Raw genomic sequence first — 24,981 nt, 5'->3', positions numbered from 1 at the left:
GAGAGAAAGAGAGAGAAGGAAGGAATCTGATTCCTATAATGACAACTAATCAAATTTCTTTCTTCTTTTGTTTATTGTGAGAAAATCGCGCGAAATTTGATAATTTAAATATCGACCCAGCTGGAGGGAGAGTCATGTCACAAGACTCTTGGCTCTGTACTTTTTGTTTACTTTACTTTCATACTATAGAACATCTTATAAGATATATGAATGCATATTAATGCTTAATAAGTTTATTAAAACAAGTTCAATATCAGCTGCAACACAAATCAAAATATCTACTACATCATCACCAAGTCTTCATCTAAATAATCATCATCATCTTTGTAATATATCAACAACAACACCAATAACAACAACAACTTGTACAAATTCTCAATACTATACCTACAATAATAACAATAACAATAGAATGGAACCATCTACTGCTACTGCTACTGCTACTACACAAGCTTCTATCAACCAAGCTACAAGTTTCTTGGATGCTTTAAGTTTGAATACAACACCAAATACATCATCTCCATTATCAACTTCTCCTTCTGCTTCTTCATCATCACCAAAGAAACAACCATATTATCCAAAACAACTACAAAACAAAAAGAATGCATTCACTTTACCATCATCACCAACATTGGGTGCCATCTCAAAGGAGAGTTTGCAATATGTCTACGATGAGTTTAAACTTGGTGAAAAGGATGTTCAACCATTCCAAGCTGTCGATCCATTGAATGACGCAAACACCATTCAAGGTGTCACTGTCAAACAATCAGGTGACTTTATTATCTTGCGAGTAAACAATGTCGAACTCACCAAATGTCAATACATCCACGTAGCACCTAAACTCAAGAAATACCAACCATCTCTATTACCAAATACTACTTTTAAATCTTATTTCTTGGCAAATAAATGGAATGGTAAGAAACAAAGAAAGATGAAGAAGAAAAAGAAGAAGAACAACCCAAGTCAACTCTAACTCTCTCTCTTTTATTTCTTTTTCTTTCAATTTTAGGAATGAATATTCAATTCTTTAAATATTTCGATGCAAATGGAAAGGTTTATGTATCTGCAAGACCACGTGTATCAAACTTTATATCAAACGATAAAAAGAGTAATACATTGGAGGTTGTGCAAGATATCTTGGCATCTCCACAAGACGATTCAAAGATGGTAAAGAATTTGTTGGAAATACTCAAGACTAGTATGTCGTGTAGATCGATGGTATTTGAACTTTGTGGCTCACGTGTTGCCCATATTGTTAAATACAACTTTGCAGCTAATCTTCAACCCCTTTTCGAGATTTCAAATGATGGTTTCATCAAACCATTTATTCCTTTGGCTGCCGAGTCAGCTGCTGCCGATCCAACTTTGGGATTGGTAACATTGGATGAACCATCAACACTAAAGAACCTATCGAATCTTGTAAAGGATATAAAGGAGAGTTTGTTGGAAGTGAACAAAAAGTTTAGAGTTGATAATGGACTGTCAGAGAATATGTATTGGTACAACCACTTTTTACAAGAGGGACGTGTGTTGTATATATTGGACGAGAATGGGCAGCAACTGGTCAACGACTCGATCTTGGCCATCAAACCAGCCGACACGGACAAGTTCCATTGGGAGCAGTTTGACAGCGGCATCCAGACAAAGGTGCTCATGATTGCACAAGAGTTGCGTGAAAAGGGGTCGGCCGTCGACAAACAGTCGCTTCGTCGCGAGCTCGATCTCGACGAATTCTCTTGGGCAAAATGGGAAGACGATATCATGGATTTGGCAGTATTACCAGAGTTTAACAGTGGTTACAAGACCAGTGCTAAACCAGGTAAACAATCTGCTGGTGATCAACAGGCTACTACTGGTGCCAGTGCTGCTGTTAAACACGTCATATTGACAGTTGGGTATCCAGCCAGTGGCAAGAGTTACTTTGCACAAAAACTAACCGAGCTTGGTAAATGGAAACGTGTGAATCAAGACGAGATGGGTACAAGAAAAAAGTGTGAGGATATCCTCATTACACAACTCAAGGCTGGCGAGTCGGTCATTGTCGACAGATGCAACTTTGACATTCAACAGAGACGTGTGTGGATCAAGTTGGCACAAATGTACGGTGCCACCAACATCCACATTCTCTGGTTCAAACCAGACGTAGAGACATGCAAGAAACGTATTGTCGTGCGTGAGAACCACCCCACCATCCCCAAGGGAGAGGAAGGTGTCCAGATCATCGACAAGTTCCAAAGCATGTTTATTGCTCCCTCGACCGCCGAAGGATTTGAAAATATCCAACTCATCCAAACTGAACAAGAGTCAGATGAAGCCATTCAAAAGTATATTCAATTATTGGAACAACATGATGAAGAACAAGACAACACCACCACGACTACAACTGTAACAGCCGAATAATAATAATAATAATAATAAAAGAGGAAGAGGAAAAGAGGAGTACAGCTGCCAGCTGGCACCTCTACCCAAAAACAAACAACAACAACATTTACTCTCTCTCTCTCTCTTTCTCTCTCAATTGATAACATCAACAAACTTACTTATCAATATTGTGATTTTTATTTAAAATTCCCATGGGGCGCAAAGGAAAGAAATGAAAAGGGTGGTCAATTGACTATTTTAAAAATGAATTATTTTTTTATTCAATTTTGACCAATCGGAATGGAAATGGAAAATCCAGATGAACCGGTTGAAAGACTCTTGTCCAAACCATTGGTCGTATCGATTATCACACATATGATTTTAGGTAAATTATTTTATTTATCATTTCTTAACCAACTCTCAATCAATCTCTTTTAAGACGACCCCCTACATCTAAAAGACATTTCATTATACTTTAATAATAATAACAATAATATTTTATTCTTCCTGATTCCCACTGAACAACAACATACTTTTTATATTTCAATATTAAATATTCCAAAAAGAAAAAGAATAATAATAATATTCAATAGTAATATTCAATAGTAATATTTGTAGTCGTAGTTGTAATAGTACAAATTCTAAATCATTTTTTAATTAGTAAGTTGAAATTAATTCAAATTTAAATCTATCTATCTCTATCTATCTCCTTCATATCTTTGTGAGTCGTGGTTTGGTTTAAATTTTAATTTTAATTTTCTATTGTGTCTCCCCGTCCATATCTTTATCTTTATTTGGTAAATTCGAAATTAATAATAATAATAGGAAAAAAACAATTGTTCGGTCGGAAAACCTAATCCATTCAATATTAGTATCCCACCCACACCACATATCCCACATATCCAAAGTAAACACACACCCAGCAATCCAGTTATTTCTGTCATTCTCTCTTGTTGTATGTATGTATTTGTTGTGTAATTTTAGAAAAAGTCGACCATTATCATATGGTAGTATCCCCCTCCCTCCCTCCCTCCCCTCTCAACCAAATCCAATCAAATAGAATCTAATTAGATTTTATCAAATATTGGTAATATCTATCTTGCACAGAGAGAGAAGAGAGAAAGAGAGGAGACCAGTCTACATTGGAGAGAGTAAGTGAAATCTTTTCCACACAAGTTTGTTATTTATGATATGAACAATTTACTCTTGTTCTATCTATATACACACATATATATAATATATAATATATGTTGTATTTAATTTTATCATACATTTTTACACATCTCCAATCCACACCCACTCCACTCTTACAATACCACCTATATTTATAAATATGTATATGGAATATGGTTAGGGGTGGTATCATATTCTGGAATGGTATACGATACCGAGAGAGAAAGAAAAAGAGAGAGAGGAGACGAATCAATCATCACTCCCTTGTTTGTCCTCTTTCCTGCTTACTTTTTAATGTTGGTTGTTGTTCTTTCCCCATTATTGTTGGTTTCATTTCTAATTGCAAGGTACTGTTGTTGTTGCTGCTGCTGTTGCTGTTTCGACTTTATCGTCTGTATCGTCTCTATCGTTTGTGGGGTGGATCAAACAACAATCAAAAGAGTACTATACTTATTCCAAGAATATCAAAAGGTAAGGATTGCAATGAGGAGCCATGTCATGACACCACTCCCTCCCATCTCAAGAGAGATTCAAATCTTTCTCTTTTGAAATGACAACATCAAACTCGCCATCAAATTCAATCATGAAAATAATCCTCACCAACAATCAAAGTCTGGGCATCTATCTTCTTCTGTCTCTGTTTGCCTGACGGTTTGATCAAAACACACACTGGTCGGGACAGATATTTTGCCGTTTGCAGGGAACCGCAAAACAAGCAACCTCAGGTTGTCGAGCCAACTTTAAAAAAACCCTTCATACATCTTGTTTTGATTTGTTCAGAAATATCTTGAAACGGTTGTCTTGGTTGCAAATACTATAGTAATCTCTTGTTGTTCCTAATCCGGAACACAAACATAGACATAGTTTCATTGTTGTTCATATCTTTTTTTTTTGTTAAACCAAAAACATCCTTTCCTTTCCTTTCCTTCCCTTCCCATCTTTTCTTTCTTCTATCTATGAACCCGAACCATTAGATCGATCCCTTTTATTAATTTTTTATTTTAAAATAGACTCTGTCCCCTCTTAAACCTTGCATCGAGCAAACAAAGCATTTCCCCATCCCTCCTCCTCCTCCTCCTCTCTTTCTTTATCCCACAGACAGAGAGATATTTTAGAGAACTCTCTCTGTTTATAAACAACAAAAAGTTATATTTAGGGTCATTCATACATCCCCTAACCAGAGATTTAGAAAAGAATTAGAGCAAAAAGAAGATTGTAGAATAAGGGGAGATCATTCTTTAAGAACAAGAAGACATTATTTATCTAATCTAGAGATAGAGATATAGTAGTTCATACAATCTATGTCTTACCAAGCAGTTTATTTAGATCGTGGAGCAATGTATAACCCACATCATCATATGCATCACCACGTTTCTCATCATCCTCATCTTCAGCAACAACAACAACAACAACCACACCACCACATTGGTGGGGGCTATCATCAACATGGTATGATTTATTAGATCATAAACGACGATCATGATCCCCTTTATATATATACTCGATCCTTCACCCCCCTACTTCCAAAAGAGGACAAACCACGCATGCAACATGGGGCTGCTTTGATAAAAAAGGATGTTTTTTGCCTCTTTTGGGTTGAGGGTGAAGGCCACAAAAGGAAAGAGGCTTACCACTTTGAACATCCAATTCTAACCAAGATCTTTTTTGTATTTATTTTTAGGACAACACCCACAACACTACTCGCCCGACTCGCATCATCATATGAAACCCGTCTCTTCATCTTCATCCGATGACGATTTAAGAGCTTCCATCACAACATCTCCAACACCAACACCATCATCATCACTACCACCACCATCTGCTACGACGATGGACATGTATCGAAATAACAACAATGGCGGCGGCGTTGCCAATCACCACCCGGCCGCAGCTGCTGCTGCAGTGGCTGCATACCAAAAGCAAGAGGAACCACTCTATGTCAATGCTAAACAATACCAAAGAATATTAAAGCGCCGTGCTGCACGCGCCAAGACAGAGTCAGAAAACAAAATCCGTAAAAGAAAACCATACCAACATGAAAGTAGACACCAACATGCACTCAGAAGACAAAGAGGAAATGGAGGTCGATTCCTTACGGCAAAGGAAAAAGAAGAATTGGAAAAGAAGGAAAAAGATGCTGCCAATGGTATTGGTTCACCTACTAATGATAGTGGCAGTGGTCCTTCTTCAAATTCATCTCCAAATCTAAATTTAAATAATCATAATAATAATAATAATAATAATAATAATAGTGTAGGCAATAATCATCATGAATCAATTGCTACAACCAATTCAAATTCTACTAATAGTTTAAAATCAACAAATGAACAAAAGAAATCAAATAATAATAATAATAATAATATACACCATCAATCAATTCCTGTAACTCAAGAACAACAACAACAACACCAACAATTACATCATAATATTCCAGAAATACAACATCAACATCAACAACAATTTATTAATAATCAATTTTATCAACCACAACAACAACAACAACAGAACAATATGTTTCAAAATGATGGGAATTCAACTCCATCATCTCCTCACTCTCCATTACTTTATAATCATAATAATAATAATAATAATAATGGAAATTATATAGTTTAATTCAATAATAATAATAATAATAATAATAATAGTTATTTCGTATATATATATAAATCAAAATTACACATCATATAGCACATTTGTTACAATATAAATAAATTTACCATATATCCTTTTGGTTGTTTTTGATCTTTTTTTTTCCATTCCAAAAAAAAAAAAGATATATATTTTAAAATTATATAATATATATATATATTCTATATGTGTTGATTTATTTTTAATTATTAAATTGTTTAATCATCATCATCATCTATTAAATCAAGATCAACAAAAATTCCATCTGAAAATATAAGACTATTATCATTTGAAAATACCAATGTTGAATCTTTAACTTGTGATTCAGCTAGAAAGAAAAAAAAAGGAAAAATGGACAATTAATAAAAGATACTATTTCTTTTGATCTTTTAGACATACCCAAAAAATAAGCAGCTTCACCAATTGAAACTGGAGTTTTGAATTTATGTTGTTTGGATGTAGATACCAACTTTGCCCCTTTAGTAATAAAGGCATATTTTACTTTCCATTCTTTGATTTTCTCCATAGTGTCTTTTGGAATCGATGAAAGAATAGAATCTTTACTGATTCCACTGACGTTTGCGTTGTTTGATCCATTGGATTTGGAACCTTCTCTAACTCTTTGATTATTTGCTTGTGTTGCCGATTGACCACCATTTACAGATGAAGAAGAGGCATTGTTGGTATTACTATTATTATTATTGTTATTACATCCGTCTTGAACGACTGCGCCGCTTGCGCTATTATTACAGTTACTATTATTACATGATTTTGAATTTTCATCGCTGCTAGCAGAGCAACCACATTGTTGTTGTTGCTTCAAAGCCTTGTGCACAGCTTCTTCTAATATGCCTCCAGCTTCGCCACCAACATTGATGTTTGTGACCTTGTCATTGAATCTTATTTTTGAATTGTTTGGTGTTTCACTCATTCCTTTTCTTTCTTTCTTTCTTTCTATTTATATATATATTGTATTGTATTATGTTATTCCGCGCGGTGACTAAGTTTTAAATGAATATTTGGGTAATCTACTAACTACTACTGTTTTCTTGAAGAAGTCTTTGTCGTGTGTGTGTGTTTGTGCTATGAGAGATAAAATATTAAAAATACAAAGTGTTTCTTTTAAAATGAATGATTTTGATTTAGTTAGATACGAGTTTCGATTGGGCAATTGGGTTTCACGAAGTGTGTGTGTGTGTGTGCGTGTTATGTGTTGATTGTTTGATTGTTTGATTGTTTGTGTTTATGTATTTGTGTGTGTGTAGCTAAAATTGAAATTGATTATTATTATTATGTGAAGTGATTTAAAAAAAAGATAAAACTTTAGATATATCACTCTGTGGAGGGTCTCTAGAGGACCAACGAGTTTTCTTGTTTTTTTTTTTTTTTTTGACACCCGAAACATTATCGCCTTGTCGCAATGGGCTAGGGATGGATTGATTGACCTGCAAATCAACCCACTTTAATCTTTTATGGCTGAAATATCTATCAACTTTTGGTTTCATTTACTTTGATCTCATCTGATGTGTTGTTGGTCGAACATTCAATGGAAATATATTTGCAAGCTCCGATCAATCAGATCAACTCTTTGCTCGTTCATTGGTCGGTAGTAGTATGGATTCATCCTGCTGGTTAAATTGGGTACCAGTACGATTTGGCAAATCCCAACATCTATTCCCAAAGTAAAAGTAAAGTGGAAAAGAGATTTCAAAGTATCCAATGATTTCCGAGGTATTTATCTTTTTAAATGGAAACCCATCTATATAGATTATCATAATGATCGATAGATAGATGGATGGATACTTTTTGATTTCGATATCCAATGATTGACAACGTAGTATTATTATTGTTGTTGTTGTGCGATTATGTTGTTTTATTATTGGTTTTACAAATATCAATATACATGTTAATAATATTGATATTAATTTAAAATTGGTGGATATTAATTATTATATATGGTTTGTTGTTATTATTATTCTATTATTATTTTAAATGCTATGTCTTTGACGGAAAATAGCTTGTCTATCGCCCATTCTTACTCTCCATGCCTTTTCATCTAATGTATCAACCTTGTTTGGATCACCTCCATATTCCAAATATAATTGATTGAATGGCATATCTCTTTCGACCTATATACAACAAATGAAACAATTAATAACTGAGTTATGATGATTAAGATGATGCGTTTCATCATATTCCTCTTTTTCTTCTTTTTGGGATACATTACAACTTCCTTATGTAATGGTGAACCAAACATATAACAAGTTAAACCAACACCAAACAAGAATGCAGCAAAACCACCAAAATATGCCAAAGCTCCACTTGGAGTTACGTTCTTATCAGCCCATGCATCTTCATCTGGAGTCATCATATCTGGGTGTTCATCGAATCTTTCATTTAACTATAGTAAACATAACAAATATTCTTTTTGTTAATGATCATTTATCATTCCTTTCTTTCTATCTGTAACTAAGTGTTGTAATCTGTGTGCATCACCCTTCTATCTAATTGCTAATTGATCTACTCTGCTCTACTCTGCTCTACTCTACTGTTACTATTCTACATACTTCACCGTCATACTTTCCACCTGGGAAAGTGATTGGCTTTCTATGACCAGCTCTTGTGATCATAGTAGCTTGTTTAGACACCAATGATGATGTTCTAGATAATAATGATTTGTACATTGTTTATAAACTACTCTATCTTCTTTCGTGTCTGTTTTGTTATTATCAAGAGGATGATCATTGAGGGGTCAATGAAACAAAAAAAAAAACAAAAAATTCAAAAAAAAAGGAGAGAAAGACGAAAGTTTACTTACTTTGTGTATCTGCATTTGATTGTTTGTGTATAGCTTTGCTGATATTTAAAGAAAAGAAAAGATTGATATATTATATCTCTGTCAACATCATCATTATCAACATTCTTTGTATATAGCTATCAACCAAAAGGTATGTCACAGTGCAGCATAGATCTCAAATCAAACTCTGACGACTATGCTCAGATATGATAGATATGATCTATCAATAGACGAGTATCGCATACCATCATATAGTATTGATAAACTAATCATTTCATTATATCAATCTAGATTTCAAATAACATAATTAGAATTGAATAGAAATATCAAGAAGAATCATGTCATCATCATCATTATTATATAGAACATCATCATTGATTAGAAGATCAATGATTTCAATGACCAATACATCGACATCATCGACATCATCTACATTCATAACAAGATCAAGCAGCGATGCAAAAGGATTACAACAATTTTTCGAACATGAGTACCCAAAGGGAACATACCCATTGGCCGGTAAGAAATGGGAAGCAAGAGATCTCCGTGGCAAGTCATTTGAAGATCTCCACAAGTTATGGTTTGTCTTGTTAAAGGAACGTAACAAATTAATGTCAGAGCGTGAGAATGCAAAGGATCACAAGCTCACCAATCCATTCCGTCTCCAAAAGGTCAGAAAATCAATGACCGCCATCAAGACTGTCCTCGGCGAACGTGACAGTCTCCGCAAAGAACTATATATATTGACAAAGTGTGCAGACAATGAAAGAAAAGACGTACAAAAGCGTGTCGACTATTTCAAAAACTTGGTTGGTGCCGTCTCTCTAACTCCTGGTCTCAAAGAATTGGAAGAATTACAAGAAAGTTTAAAGGTTGACTTGAGTTTGGAAGAAAGCATAGATAACTTGACAAACTTAAAATCAAACTAAAACAACAATAATAATAATAATAAATCGAAACCAAAAAATAATAATATTATATAATTTTAAATGAGAAAGAAATCTTATCTTTTAAATTTTAGCAAGCAAAACATTCTTTACTTTTTATCTTTTCAAATTAATATATAATACAAGTACTTGTTTGATAATGGGTTGATCATTTTGGTTTATTCAACAATATCATTTAATATTCTTTCCATATGTTCAATATCTTCTGTATTGTTGGGAGGTGGTGGAAGGAAATTAATGATTTCCCAGTCTTCTTTTGATTCTTCGTCATCAATAATGTTGGTATAGATCATAGACGATGATGTTGGTGAATGTGCAGAGTCTAGTCCTTTCTCATAGGTAAATGGTCCATTCTTGCCAAGGTTACTTGAATTGATCAATTCCATTATATTTTGAAGAAAGTAGGAATGTGATTCTTTGGGGGTCAATAATCCCTGTTGAAATCTGAGATAGGCAATATTCTCACCAAGCAAATACAATGCTTTTTGATAATCTTTAGATTTTACCTTATTGTTAAAGTATAAAGGTAAAAATGGTTGTTGTTTATCCTGTTGTTGTGATTTCTCTTGTTTATCTTGCTTCTTTTCCAATTGTTTATCTTGTTTAATGGTGGAGACTGTAGTTGTAGAGGATGTGGTATTGGGTATACCACCACTACCAACAGAAGAAGGTAATGATTGTGAACCTGTATTTCCACCAGAAACCAATAATAAATTAGTAGCTGATGTCGTCGACGTTGATGACATTGATCCCAACGAACCACCAATACCACCACCACCAGCAGGTTTAATCCTATGTGTAGGAGTATCTACATTTTGAATAACAGATTTAGATCCTATAAATTTCATTCTATGAGGTAATACTACTCCCAATATAATAGATATCATTTCAATTAATTTTACAGTGTATCCCAATGTTGCCGCTACCACATCTTTTGGATACTCTTTTTAAAGAAATAATAATAATACTATTAGTAAATCAAATAATAATATAATATTATAATATTGATTGGATTGGATACATACTTTGTTGGAGGATTTTGTCGTTTACTTTAATATTTACAATAATGACTTCATTGGGATCAGTCGGTGATTTCATAATGGGCAAGAGATGATTCGATATCAATTCCACCTTTGTTTTTTTCTTTTGTTCCAACTTTTGCCTACAATCAATCACTAGTTTTGGTAATGAACAAGTTAGAAATCTTTCAATTATTTTAACAATAACAATATACAAATAAATATATACATACAATCTAATTTCAGTTGTTCAATTGTATTTGGTAACTTGTCAACTTCAGTTGTATCATTTTCTTCAAATGATTGTTTGTTCTTTTTTAATATATTTCTTCTTGTAACCAAATATTTCTTCTTTACATCTAATAATTTATTTTCTAAAACAAAGAAAGTTTGTGAATATATTATATATATTATTCTATCTCTATCTATCTTTTACCATTTTCTATATTATTTTTCATAGATTCAATTCTTTGTTTCAATTGATCAATATGAAATCGCTTTGCTTCTATATTTGATATCTTTTCATTTCTTTCTAATTGTATTTTATTTGATTCTATATAGTTTTCTATTGATGTCTTTATCAAGTTGTTTTGATTCTTTTTTTCTATAATGTTATCAACCAATTCAAATACTCTTGTTTGATCTAGTTTTATTCTATACAATCATCACCACCATCATATGATATCATTTTACATTATTAATAAGTCTGTACTACACTCACTATCTACTATATCTATCTACTATGCAGACATACCTCGTTAAACAATATTTACAATATGACTCTTGAAAGTTAAATTTACAATTACAAGATGTACAGTTAAAGAAGAAGTTCATATTTATCTATATCTGCTCTCTCTCTCTCTCTCTCTACCCTTCTTTGTACACTCTTTTACGCTTTTAAATATATATATGATGAATGATTATACTCTACTTTACTCTACTCTGCTCTACTTGATCATCGTGTATAGTTATATTAAATTAAATAAAAAAATAGTTTGCAAAAATGGACAGTTATAATAAAATAAAATAGATTAAATTAATTAAATAAAATAATTATTATTACAAGCAAGATAATATCTTTTTTTATTGGTTCAAATAATTTAGAAAGTAAGTCAAAAAGATTGGATATATATAAGATTGAATTTCTCTCAGCATTACAAAGATGCATTGAATTTTTTGGGATTATTTGATTTATTTAAATCAATCAAATTTGAAAGGGAGTTGGGGATTTCTGTTTGGTCTTGCTGCAGAGGGTCTGTGAGTAAATCTAGATTTCTAAGGTACTTCCAAAGTACAAAAGAACTAAATTATTGAAAAAAAAAATATGTTGTGTTGTTGTTATTATTATTATTATTAATTATTGTGGATGTAATGATATTTGATCACCAAATGAAAAAGGGAACTGTTTCATTAACGCATCGATCGCTCTATAGTTTTTATCCTTTTCAGCAAATGATCTATGCTCTTTGCTCTCCAAATGTGATTTTAGGTTTTCATATTCATTATTACAACATTCACAGTAACCTTGCAATCTCTTTTTCTTTTTGTTATTATTATTTTGATTATTCTGGTTATTGTTGGTCATGTTGTTGTTGTTGGTTTGTTGTTGTTGTTGTTGGATTTGTACTGTATAAGGTGGTTGTTGTTGTTGTTGTTCTTGTTTAGATTTTGCTCCTCTTTGTTGTTGTTGTTGTTCTGTTGTCGTTTGGTTATTATTATTATTATTACTATGTTTAAATAAAGGTGAATGATTATTATTATTATTATTGTTTAAATGATTATTATTATTATTATTATTATTATTCACAGATAAATTATTATTATTATTATTATACAGATGGTTATTAATTACATTGTTGTTGTTATTTTGTAAATCTAAACGATTGTTGTTGTTGTTGTTGTTGATGGTGATGTTGTTGATAATATTGGTTGATGATGAAGATGAAGGGATGATATCTTTTTCAATAGGGAAAAAGGGTGATAAAATATAATGTGGTCGATTTATAGTGTAGGTGGGATTGGATGGTGCTGAAAAATTGAGTATAGGGAATCCTATATTGCCCATGGATACATTGGATGGAAACTCTTTGACAATCGGCTTGAATGCATTGAGTTTGTCAGACAACTTGATGTGGGGAGTGATATTGTTGCTTGATCCATATGTCTTGCTACTACTACTGGATTGGTCGACCACTTTACGTGCTGAAGAGGTGGTGTTGGATTTGGTTGGTTGTTGGTGTGATGGATGCAGGTTGTTATTGACAGTGGGGATGTTGGTGGTGATGGATGGCGGAGAAGGTTTGGATGGAATTGGTTTATGTAAAATGGGTGTTGGTGGCGAAGAAATAAAAGAGTTTATAATATGAGGTGGAGGTGGTTGGAATGATGTAGATGTTGATGAACTAGCCGCTGCATATGTTTGTGGTGCAATTGTCACTATTTGATGTGGCAACAACTGCTGCTGTTGATGTTGTTGTTGTTGAGGTAAAATTAAATGTTTGGATTGTGTTTGTTGTTTTCTAGTTGATTGTTTTCGACTAGATTGTTTTGGTTGTTGTTGAGTTGTTAAAATATTTGGTTGTTGTTGTTGAGTTATTATTGGTTGGTAAATTGAAACAGGTGTGGTGGTATTTAAATTTTGTTGTTGTTGTTGTTGTTGTTGTTGGCTAGTCGATGATGGTTGTTGGAATTGATGGTAATGGTATGGCTGTTGTTGTTGGCTTGATGATACAGTGGTGGTGCAACTCTCATTATCATGGAAAATGGGAGGTGATGTAGAAGTTGATGAACAAATATAATTTTGTGTATTACTAAAGAAAAGAGAGAATCGATATTAGGACCAATAAAAAATAGGGTACTTGAAATTGCCAACCCTGTTTCAATCAGAATACTTACAAATTTGAATCATTTAAATCATTGGTTGATAACATATGACCAATAATGACCATATTATTATTATTATTATTATCGATTTTAATATTATTATTATTATGTTGTTTCATTTTCTTGTTATTTAAATTACTATTATTATTATTGTTGCCATAATATTTATGTTGATCAATTATTTTATCATCTCCATGAATACAGACATTACTATTATTATTATTATTATTATTATTTATCAAAATATGGGTTTGTTGTTGCTGTGGTTGTTGTGGTTGTTGTGATGATAAACCATTGTCATTTATATTTTTTCTCTTTTTAAAACCATTATTACTACTATTGTTGTTGTTACCACAATTATCCATCATGTATTGAGAATTTGGAGGTGACAATGCTTCGTGGCCAAATATACTGCTGGTACTTCCACTGCTATTGTAATCCTCGACTTGTAAATGATGATGATATTTGTTGTTACCAGAGTTGTTGGCACCATTGATAGTGGTAACCATTGAGGGTATGAACATGGCCGCTGCTGCTGCTGCCGCGGTCGATGTCGAAGAGGAAGAAGAAGAAGACGAGGAATGATTATTGCCAACGTAATAGTGGTTTGGGAGGTGAGACGCAATCTCGCTACTACCACCACCACCACCATTATGATTATGGTTCATCATCATCATCTTTCTTGCTGCTGTTGTTGGAGTGAACTCCAAATGATGATGATGGTGATGTTGTAATCTATCGACCTCTGTCATCGTCGTTTGATTCCTTGAGGAAATATCTTGTAACCCCTTTAAAGGGTGCCGATGATAAAGAAAGAAATTGGTATTTGATTGCAACAAATAATAATAATAAGTTACTACTGAGCTCTATTTATCTTTCTATCTATCGTAATTGTAGTGTAATGTTCTTGAAATTGTGAATTGATTTTTTGGTTTGTTGAAATTTCTTTTTTGTTTGTTTTGTTTGCCTGCTTGAAAAAAAAAAATATATTCTTGTTATTATTTGTTGGAGTGTATAAACATTAAATTTAATGATCCTCTCTCTCTGTGATTGAAAAAAAATATATATTGCTGTTGGATTTTTAATTAATTATTTGTTGTGGGATAGTTTGTTGGTTTGTTGGTTGGTTGGTTGATGCTATTATTGCTTAATATCTCTAAAAAAAAGCAAAAGGGTAATTAAATGATGATATGTTGTTTTGTTTGTTTGTTGTTTGAATGTGTTGAGAGGTGTGATTGTTGACTTCTAAAAATATCAATCGACTAGTATTAAATTAAAAGGAGAGAGAGAAAAAGGAATTAAAAAGTTAGTTGGTGAAGGAATTAAATTATTAATTTAATTAATTAATTATTATTATTATTATTATATAATATAATCATGATGAAAACACAAAGCACAACAACAACAACAATAAAAATAACAACACAAACACATAAAACGGTGTAGAATATATGAACAAAATTATGGATACTAAATGTCCAATAACAACATTATTATTATTATTATATTATCTAGGAATGATCTTTTTCCCTCAACAGCATCATCACCATTTGTTACTCAAATTACTGTGATTGTTTGTGATGATTGATTTTGATTGTTATCTATCTTTTGGCTAGTTTGTACCTTTACATCCAATATAATTGGTTAGATAGATGATGCTACTGCTCTCTCTAATTGTCCCTATTATGATTTCAACTGAACAAGAAGAAGAAGAAGAAAAAGAAAGAGTGGAGTGATAGAGAGAGTGAGAGAATATAATAATAGCTCCTCTTCATTTCCCCTCCTCTTTGCTTGATTCCTCACATCGATATCCTCTTTTACGACTGTTGGAGAGTAGAGTAGAGTAGAGGAGTAGTAGCATTGTTATTTGTGGTGTTGTGTTGATCTTTTGATGTGGTACTCGACCGTGTTTTGTTTTGTTTTGTTTTGTTTTGTTTTGTTGGTCGGTTGGTTGGTTGGTTGATGGTGGATATCACACGCACTTGGTCGTCAAGAGAGTGATACCTCTAAATAGGAAAAAGAAGGCATTACTGTTATAACAGTGCGATAGTTGTTGGTAATGTCATCGTCAAGCTTGTTGTGTTGTATATATATATAAAGTAAATTCCACCCAACCTTGTGTGTATCCAACTGTACTGTCTCTCTCTTTGTTTCTGCTTCTCTGTTGACTGACCGACCAAAGATATCAGTGACGACCACACAACAACAACAACAACAACAAATATCATATAAATATTTATATTATTTGTTGGTTGGGTTGGTTGAGTTGGTTGGCTGTTGTTTGGTCAATTATTATTATTATTAATGATGAATTCTATTCTACCTTTTGAAACTATATCTATTTCTATATTAGTTTTTGTGCTATTAATACTATCTCTCTCTCTATGTGAGTGTTGGATTGATTTGTAATAACAACAATATAAATAAATATATATATGTACTCTATTATCGTCGTTGATGATGGATGATGGATGAGGAAGAGGAGGGGAGGATGGATGGATTGGATAAAGTGTGAATATAAATATAATTATATTGGGTTCATACTAGCTATAATTATTATTATTATTATTATTTTATTATTAATCTCTCTCTCTCTCTGTCTGTGTCTCTGTCTGTGTCTGTGTTCTTTCTTTTGCGCTCTTATTATTTTGTTTTTGTTTACTGTGTCACATAACTACTACCTTTTCTAATTTATTAATTTGAACTATAGATGTGTTTGTTTGTTGTATGTAGCGCTGACAGCTGCTACAGTTGAGCAAAAGCAGGATGATGTGATGGTTGTTTGGTTTGTTGGTTGTTGTTGTTATTGTTGTTGCCGACCTTACTCTCTCCTCTTTCTCTCTCTCTCTTTGTTTTTTTGTTCCATCCCTCTCTTTCTTTCTCTCTTTATGTGATTACATTGAGGGATGGGAAGCAAGGAGAGAGAGAGAAGGATCAAAAGAGAGAGAGCGTGATATTGAAAGCATGCAACTGGGTTGATGATGGTTTGAAAGGATGAGATGATAATAATGTTATGTGAGTGAGTGAAAGAAAGAGAGGGAGAGTGGTGGTGGAAGCATAGCACGATAAAGGCATGCCATCCTTTTGTTCGATGTCAACCATCTCCAAGATAGATGAATAAATCCAGTGGGGTTCTGATTCAAAACCATCCATCACCACTACTATTACTACCACACCACATCCTTCCTTCCCTCTTCCATCTATCATCTACAACTTCCCACCACCCACCATACATTCTCGTCTCTCCCATACTCATTCTCAACCATGACAACCATCCATCGCCAATTTGTATACTATAATCTGTTTCAGTGCTATTTATTTGTAATCTGATCTCCCTCCTCTCTCTATATACCCTTTTGTTGTCACTGCACTGGCTTGATGGGATGGGATGAAAAGTTGGATGAATGGGTTGAACACAGAGAAAGAGAGATGATGGTTGGTTGTTTGCCTCTCTCTCTCTCTCTCACTCCCCTTTTGTCATTGACAATACATCGCATCACACCAATATTAAAATATAATATAATAGGTAATAGTACCTACTCGTGACACATACAATTAATTTAACAAGGTACTATAGTTTATCTGTTTCTCTCTCTCTCTATTATATCTTTGATTGTGTATGTAGGATATTGATATGATGATAATAAAACTGTCCTTTCCTTCCTTGACAATGATTATTATATATATATATATATATATATAAAATATATTATATATATTTATGATGGTCTGGTCACGATGATGGATGGTTGAGCTGAGAGTGAGTTGGTTGGTTGGTTGGTTGAACAAACAAACAAACACACATACACACAAGTAATGAAGAGTATACACACAAACCTTTTCTTTCTATTTTTCAAGTTGATGGTTGTTGTTTGTTGTTTGTTGTTGTTGACGACGGACGTTTACTGTCTCAAGATACCGAGCACGACTGCTACTGCTTATTATTATTATTATTATTATTATTAATTATTGCTTCGTGATGCTACTATTGCTGGTGCTATTGAGGAAAGCTATCAAAAGAAGAGAAGGGCGCGAATGATTGTTGTTGTTATGATAAGGTATTGGGTTGTGTCAACAAACCCCCTTCTTCTTCTTTTTTTTTGCTTCTCTCTTTGTCTGTTTCTTTCTTTCTTATTCTTTCAAAAAGCTTTGATGACTGTACTGTACTATTACTACTTGATAGATGATGGATGATAGATGACTATATAGATGGTGTAACAAACAAAACAAAACAAACAAACAATAGAATTCTATCTGCTAGCAGGTTGTGGGCGATGGATTGGTTCCAGCCACACCAACTTTTACAATTATACCTTTTTTTTTTGCTTTGCTGCTTTGTTGAATCTTGAAAATCTCTCTGTCTCTTTGTCTTTGTTACTATTCTTTCTTCTTTGTACTTTTGAATAATAATAATAATAATACAAATAAATAATTGAGAGATATATAATATAATATTATGTCTACACTACGTGAAGTGATAGCTATGATAAATAAATAAATAATAATAACGAACAAAAAAACAAAAGAGGAAAAGGTTACAAAGAAAAGGTAGGTGGATATCCTCTCTCTCTCTTTATTTGACAACAACCAGTTTCTTTCTTTGTTGTTGTTGTGTATCGGTAGGTAAAGCCTTCTATCCTATCCTATCCCACACAACAACACAAACACACGCTTACTCACTCACTCATGAATCTTGGTCGCACACTGAATATTTTTGTGTTTGGGCAAGCCTCAACAACAAGCCAGCCGAAGCTCCCAACAACAAACAACAATCACAACTCTCTTTTTCTCCCAACCCGACCTGCCCTGTAACGATGGCGACGGCGATGGTGATAACAACCAATGCTTGCTTGCTTGGTGGCTGCCAAGCAACAAACAACTTTTCACCAACCAACACGGGTTTGTTGCTGACAGGTCGTTAGTTGTTCGCTCTCTCTTTGACAACAAAAAAAGTTGTTTTCATCATCCTCGTCTCTTGAACTTTTTTTTTTTTTTTTTTTCCAACCGTGGTCTGACGGTATGGGGTGAATCAATGGAGGAGATTCAAAGATTTATGCCCTTCTACAACGACGCCTCCACCCCTTGCAACCAACCCCCAAACTTTTCATACTTATCGATAATAATAATAATAATAATAATATCTGTTATTGGATAGTTTACTACTACATTTGAGGATTTCCTTCCGTTTTAGTAATTTTACCCAAACAAACAAACAGACGTTTTCAAAAAATCAGGTTGAGAAAAATAAATACAAAAAAAAACTGCACTTATTGAGGCTAAGACCCCTTTGGAGATCGAGGTTTTATTTCTATCTATCTACCAACTATCCGTTATTGCATTTTTTTGATTGGTTGTGGAACAACTCGAGAGTATGATTATCTGATTCAATTCAATCGACAACGTTTTTTTATTTAATTTATTGTATTCTATTGTTTGGTTTGTAGTATCTTTAAAGACAAGACACAATTGTAACACATAATCTCGGTGTGTGTAAGAGCGCATCGATGAGTGAGGATTGTGTGTGTCCGTGGACATAATCCCTCATCCAGTCCCGTCACACCTCAATGTTGCAAACATCACGTGATGTCATTGACCAATTCGAGATTAGATTTTTATTTATGAATAAAATATTGATGGGAGCTTCTCTCGAAAAATGAGGTCGTGGGAGAATTGCAATAAGCACTAGCAAAGAAAGGCACTCATAGAGTTAACATTCTCATTCTTTAATAGAGATCGATAGATAGACAGTTACGTGTTGTGTGTGTTTTATTTATTTATTTAGACAAAGTCAGAAAGGTTCAGAGATACTTCTTTAAAACAAAATCGTCGATTATCCCCCCTCTTATTCCCCCAAAACACAGACTTTTGTTGCTCTCATTGCCATTAATCAATAATAACAACAATAACAACAACAACATATAAAGAAGAAAGATGGTGAGTATATAATATAATATATATATAATATTATTATATTTACAACAAAGAAGAAGAAGATAGATCATTATTATAATATTATAATTATAATATATAATACTTTTTACTTTTATACATTATACTTACTTAATGTTTAATTATTATTTAAAGAGTTCACCAGACGATAAAGCATCAGCATTAAAGACAAAGTCTGATTTGGTTAGACGTACATTTAACTACCCAGACACCGAGTCTGTCATTCAAGACTACTCGTGTTCACTCAAGAGAGGTATTCTCATCCCCGGCAAGATCTATATCTCTGCCAACTTTGTCTCGTTCATCCCATCGTTGGGTGAGTCAAATGAGAGTATCTCATTCCGCAAGGTCAATGAAATCAAAAAGGATAGTACAATGTTTATCCAAAATACAATTGTATTTTCAACTGCCGAATCAAATGTAAGAGATGATATAATATATCAATCAATCAAATGAGTAATTCATTCATTCATTCATTCATTCATTCATTCATTCATTCATTCATTCATTCATTCATTCATTCATTCATTCATTCATTCATTCATTCATTCATTCATTCATTCATTCATTCATTCATTGATCATTGTGATTATTAATTGATTTGATCTATTTAGGTTGCATTTGCATCATTATTACGTAGAGATGAAACATATAATTTAATACATCATCTTTGGAAACATCCACCAATGACATACGAACCAAACTCTGAAGAAGATGAACGTATGAGACAATTTACCAACTCTTTAAATTCAAGTGGTAGTGGAATTTCTAATTCTTCTAATGGCGGAAGAGTATTTGGTAATGGTGGTAGTAATAACTCTAGTAGCAGTAATATTGGTGGTGGTGCTCAAGGATTTAATGGTGGTAATAATAATAATAATAATGGACAAATACAACAACAAAGAACAAAGGTTGATACAGAGAGTACTAAACAAGCACTTAGAATTGCCTATGAAACCAGAGAGACTGGTATTTCTACGATGAATGAACTCTCATATCAAGCTGAATTGATTGATAATATTGAACGCAACGTTGAAAATATTCATGGTAATCTTGATAGAAGTGATCGTCTTCTCAAAGGTATGGAGTCTTGGGGTGGTATGATTTCCAATGCCATGGGTAAAGATGAAACTGCTAATCGTGAGAGACCATCACACGACCAAGTCGACCGTAGTCTCAAGGTTCGTCCACGTGATGATCCAGCCGTAGACATTGATATTTTGGAAAAATTACCAAATGACTTTTGTATGTTTAAAAAAAAAAAAAGAAAAAGATAGATATATTTCTAACATGTTTATATTTTAGTACAAGCAGGATATATGCAATTTACAGCAGATAAATTTGTTGTATTGGATGGAAATAAAAAGGCAACTATGAATGGTACCTATGGATATGACCAAGTTGAACATATTGTGATTAGAGCACGTCACCAACACATTGATTTCAGATTGACCAACAAGAATCGTATTCGGTTGTGTTCGTCGTACATTCAAAACATTGTCAATGAATTTGTGTTGCGTAGTAACTTTAAGTTGGGTAAGGCTGCCAAAGTCATCTTTGAGCCCGGAGTCAAGCAGTTTGCCTATGGCAACCCAACCATCAAGTTTATCCCATCGGTCGGTCGCCAACAACAAAACCAAGCCCTCTTTGGCCGCACCAACACCTCTGGTGTCTCACATGTCGTCAAGAATGCATCAGAGGATGTCCGCGAGGCTCTCATGCAACAAGACAAGGACCTCGACGAGATCAGTGCTCTCTTGGGTGATATCCACGGTATCGCTAGTACCATTGGTAATGAAGCCGATCGTCAATCTGAACAATTGGATCGTGTCACTGGTCGTGTCGATTATGCCAATGATCGTCTTCAATCTAATAATAAAAGAATTCAAAAAATGCTATAATAGTAAGTATTATTATTATAACATTTTTTATTTATTTAAACAAAATAGAAATAGAAATAGAAATAGAAATAGAAATAGATGGATGATGGTATTGTAGTCTATTGATTCTTTTTATCAACATAACCATCAATATCAGTTTTGGTAGTAATATCTTTCCAAGCTTTTAGATCCTTTAATTTGGCATTGAGACTGTTTTCAACCATTTCATTTGCATCTGGTCCAATGTACAAATGATTTGGAATATCACCTTTGTGATTGATCACTTGAAAGATGACATCAACCAATTTATTAGGATCACCTCTTTGTGTTCCATTGATTTGAATATGCATATCCAAAAAGTCATAGACACTTTGATAATCAGCAGACTTTGCAACCTTTTTTTTTTGGTTTGCTAAAAAGTCTGTTCTAAAATAACTAGAGTAGAAAGAAATATAAAAAGAAATATTGTTATTATTATATATAATATATATTATATATTTATATATTGATATATTTATATATACCCAGGATTAATAGTAGCAACTTTAATATTGAATGGTTTTAATTCCATTGCTAAACATTCAGTCATACCATCTAAAGCAAATTTAGTTGCACAGTATGAACCGAATCCACTGTACCCAATGGTACCTGCTACGGAAGAGATGTTGAGTATGACACCTGACCGTTTTTCACGAAGAATAGGAACACTGTGACGAATAACATTCCAAGCACCAAACAAGTTAATGTCCATGTTATCACGTACTTGCTGGTCGGTAGTCTCTTCTACCGGTCCGTCTTGAGAATAGCCAGCATTATTAATGACTACATCCAGAGTACCAAAATGTTTGACAGCAACATCTATCGATTTCTTGACACTCTCTTCATCTGCCAATGCCACTGACAATGCCAAAAACTTATCACTATCCTTTCCAAATAGATCATTTAATTGTTTTTTGTCTCTTGATGTTGCTGCCACCTTGTCACCTCTTGCCAACACCTTTTCAACCATAGACTTTCCTATTCCCTTTGTAGCTCCTGTAATATAAAATATTAATACCATTTTTTATCTTTCTTCTTTGGATAAATTAATTAAAGTTAATGAATGGATAGAGATGTTGATAACGTGCATGTGATGTGAGTATCAATTCCATCCATTGCACTCTACATGTGGGTGAGAGGGGGGGGGGGGGGGTGGGTGAAGATGAGCGAAGAAGAAGAAGAAGAAGATGATGATGTTCATGATTCATATCACCACACATCCATCCATTCATTCATCTCCAACCGAAAGTAGTTTCTTCAAATTGAAGTTCAATTTGATTGGTTGCTTTCTGAAGAGAGAGAGAGAAATGAGAACTCTTGGATATTCCACACGTAATATTTTGAGCTTTAGGTTCATGTTTGTTGTTGTTTGTTCTTCGTTCAGTTCTACCCGATTTCTGACATTGTATCAGTTCTATTATTATTCTCAAAACTTTTTGTTTTGGATAGATATAAATATATTGCCATCAGCAGTTGTTCACCAACCATTAAACTTTAGACCTTTACAAAACCGTAATCAATTAAAATAACTACTAAACTAGAACTATAAAAGAAAAGATAGATGTATCAACAAGCTAGCTGACTAATAATCCAACAAACAAAAAATAGAAATAGAAATTTTAAATTAAATTTTAAACGAACAAGACGACGAACAAGCTGACACCTAGAAGAAGAACTTAAAAAGGATATAATAATATTTAATTAAATAACAACAGATAAAGATAAAGAATGTCAGATAATAACAACAAAGAAGAAGACATTCAAGCAGGAGATGAATTCAAGGATCTATCACATACCACTGGTGTACAGATCATCGAGAGTCTTTGCATGAACTGTCACGAAGACGGTATCACCAAGATCCTCTTGACAAAGATCCCTTTCTTCAAGGAGATCATTCTCTTGTCGTTTGAATGCGAGCATTGTGGTTTCAAGAGTTCCGAAGTACAGAGCGGAGGTGCTATCGGCGACAAGGGTGTTCACATCGAGTTTAACATTACCAAACCACAAGTATGTGTCACAACAAAGAAACTCTAATATTTAATTGTACAATTCTAATCTTTTGTTTATCTTTTCCCCTTTCTTTTTCTTTTCTTTTCTTTTAGGATTTAAATAGACAACTTGTAAAGATGGATACTGCAACTATTAGAATCCCATCTTTGGACTTTGAGATTCCATCGTCTACTCAAAAGGGGTCACTCAACACAATCGAGGGTTTCTTGAACCAATCGGTTGTCGGGTTGAACCAAGCAGCCGACATTAGAAAGGAGGATGGTGACGAAGAGACATACAACAGTTTACGTGCATTTATCGAACGTTTGGAGAGAGTGATTCGTGTCGAAGAGCCATTCAAGCTCATCGTTGACGATCCATCGGGCAACAGCTACATTGAGAACCCAATGGCTCCCAAGCAAGACCCTGCACTCACTGTCACCCACTATATCAGAAACGCACAACAAAACCTTGATCTTGGTATCACCAGACCCGAGGATGCTATCAACAACCCAACTGCATCCGTGCCATCCTCCTCCTCTGGTATTGTAGTTGACAACAAGCAAGTGCCATCGTCATTACGTCGCGACGGCGATAACAATACAATGGACAGCGAAGAGATTATGGAGTTGCCTCAATCATGTGTGTTTTGTGGAGAGATGGGTGCCATAAAAATGGTGATGACCGATATCCCATACTTTAAGAATGTCGTATTGATGGCATTCTCGTGCGAGAATTGTGGTTACAAGAGCAACGAAATCAAGCCTGGAGGCGCCATTGAACCATTTGGCAAGCGTCTCACATTGCGTGTCGAGTCGATCGAAGATCTCTCAAGAGACGTGTTAAAGTCAGAGACTGCCAATGCTGTCTTGCCAGAACTCGAGGTTGAGATTACCCATGGTTCTTTGGGTGGTCGTTTCACAACCATCGAGGGTCTCCTCAAGACCATCAAGGAAGAGTTGGAAAAGAACCCATTCTTCCGTGGTGACTCTGCCGATGCCACCACTCGTGCTCGTTACGAGGAAATCACAACCACACTCGAGAAATACATTGCCGGTGAAAAGCCATTCACCATTGAAATCGATGATCCCATTGCCAACAGCTACATCCAATCCCTCTACGCCCCAGACCCAGATCCCAACCTTGACTGTGTCATCTATGAAAGAACCTTTGACCAAAACGAAGAATTGGGTCTCAACGATATCAATACAAAGGATTTTGAAACTTTAAATGTTGAAGATGATAAATCAAATGTTGATTAAGTAAACTTAATAAAAAAGATTTTTTTTTTTAAAAAGATAAATTAAATAATTAAA

The 24,981-nt window shown here is 33.9% G+C and overlaps 10 protein-coding genes across 10 annotated transcripts; 5 read left to right on the top strand and 5 right to left on the bottom strand.

Moving 5' to 3' along the window:
• Positions 1-220: 220 nt before the first annotated feature.
• On the top strand, positions 221-2,400 carry DFA_08376 (uncharacterized protein; the record flags this gene model as incomplete). Its single annotated transcript, XM_004355812.1, has 2 exons — positions 221-914; positions 1,010-2,400. 2 exons carry the CDS (start codon positions 221-223, stop codon positions 2,398-2,400), a joined length of 2,085 nt encoding a protein of 694 aa, XP_004355865.1.
• Positions 2,401-2,667: 267 nt separating this feature from the next.
• On the top strand, positions 2,668-6,147 carry DFA_08375 (histone-like transcription factor; the record flags this gene model as incomplete). The annotated part of the gene is made up of 6 exons (XM_004355811.1): positions 2,668-2,746; positions 2,955-3,021; positions 3,234-3,320; positions 3,975-4,005; positions 4,824-4,983; positions 5,216-6,147. 6 exons carry the CDS (start codon positions 2,668-2,670, stop codon positions 6,145-6,147), a joined length of 1,356 nt encoding a protein of 451 aa, XP_004355864.1.
• A 233-nt stretch (positions 6,148-6,380) lies between these two features.
• On the bottom strand, positions 6,381-7,093 carry DFA_08374 (uncharacterized protein; the record flags this gene model as incomplete). Its single annotated transcript, XM_004355810.1, has 2 exons — positions 6,381-6,490; positions 6,562-7,093. The coding sequence occupies 2 exons, from the start codon at positions 7,091-7,093 to the stop codon at positions 6,381-6,383; spliced, it is 642 nt and encodes a 213-aa protein (XP_004355863.1).
• A 1,057-nt stretch (positions 7,094-8,150) lies between these two features.
• DFA_08373 (uncharacterized protein) lies at positions 8,151-8,846 on the bottom strand (the record flags this gene model as incomplete). The annotated part of the gene is made up of 3 exons (XM_004355809.1): positions 8,151-8,291; positions 8,390-8,563; positions 8,730-8,846. 3 exons carry the CDS (start codon positions 8,844-8,846, stop codon positions 8,151-8,153), a joined length of 432 nt encoding a protein of 143 aa, XP_004355862.1.
• A 451-nt stretch (positions 8,847-9,297) lies between these two features.
• DFA_08372 (uncharacterized protein) lies at positions 9,298-9,888 on the top strand (the record flags this gene model as incomplete). Its single annotated transcript, XM_004355808.1, has 1 exon — positions 9,298-9,888. One exon carries the CDS (start codon positions 9,298-9,300, stop codon positions 9,886-9,888), a length of 591 nt encoding a protein of 196 aa, XP_004355861.1.
• Positions 9,889-10,064: 176 nt separating this feature from the next.
• Positions 10,065-11,759, bottom strand: DFA_08371 (uncharacterized protein; the record flags this gene model as incomplete). The annotated part of the gene is made up of 5 exons (XM_004355807.1): positions 10,065-10,849; positions 10,932-10,955; positions 11,159-11,299; positions 11,362-11,457; positions 11,654-11,759. 5 exons carry the CDS (start codon positions 11,757-11,759, stop codon positions 10,065-10,067), a joined length of 1,152 nt encoding a protein of 383 aa, XP_004355860.1.
• A 523-nt stretch (positions 11,760-12,282) lies between these two features.
• Positions 12,283-14,560, bottom strand: DFA_08370 (uncharacterized protein; the record flags this gene model as incomplete). Its single annotated transcript, XM_004355806.1, has 2 exons — positions 12,283-13,735; positions 13,821-14,560. 2 exons carry the CDS (start codon positions 14,558-14,560, stop codon positions 12,283-12,285), a joined length of 2,193 nt encoding a protein of 730 aa, XP_004355859.1.
• A 5,179-nt stretch (positions 14,561-19,739) lies between these two features.
• Positions 19,740-21,658, top strand: DFA_08369 (GRAM domain-containing protein; the record flags this gene model as incomplete). The annotated part of the gene is made up of 4 exons (XM_004355805.1): positions 19,740-19,742; positions 19,893-20,177; positions 20,372-21,002; positions 21,063-21,658. The coding sequence occupies 4 exons, from the start codon at positions 19,740-19,742 to the stop codon at positions 21,656-21,658; spliced, it is 1,515 nt and encodes a 504-aa protein (XP_004355858.1).
• A 98-nt stretch (positions 21,659-21,756) lies between these two features.
• DFA_08368 (Oxidoreductase) lies at positions 21,757-22,697 on the bottom strand (the record flags this gene model as incomplete). The annotated part of the gene is made up of 2 exons (XM_004355804.1): positions 21,757-22,063; positions 22,162-22,697. The coding sequence occupies 2 exons, from the start codon at positions 22,695-22,697 to the stop codon at positions 21,757-21,759; spliced, it is 843 nt and encodes a 280-aa protein (XP_004355857.1).
• A 707-nt stretch (positions 22,698-23,404) lies between these two features.
• On the top strand, positions 23,405-24,927 carry zpr1 (ZPR1-type zinc finger-containing protein; the record flags this gene model as incomplete). Its single annotated transcript, XM_004355803.1, has 2 exons — positions 23,405-23,683; positions 23,779-24,927. The coding sequence occupies 2 exons, from the start codon at positions 23,405-23,407 to the stop codon at positions 24,925-24,927; spliced, it is 1,428 nt and encodes a 475-aa protein (XP_004355856.1).
• Positions 24,928-24,981: the final 54 nt, after the last annotated feature.

This window comes from Cavenderia fasciculata (assembly GCF_000203815.1).
Source record: "Cavenderia fasciculata unplaced genomic scaffold Scf_ET2XIPL01COFD4-5, whole genome shotgun sequence".
NCBI classification, from domain to species: domain Eukaryota; phylum Evosea; class Eumycetozoa; order Acytosteliales; family Cavenderiaceae; genus Cavenderia; species Cavenderia fasciculata.
Note: the sequence above shows the minus strand (reverse complement) of the source record. Positions and strands in the feature narration are given on the sequence as shown.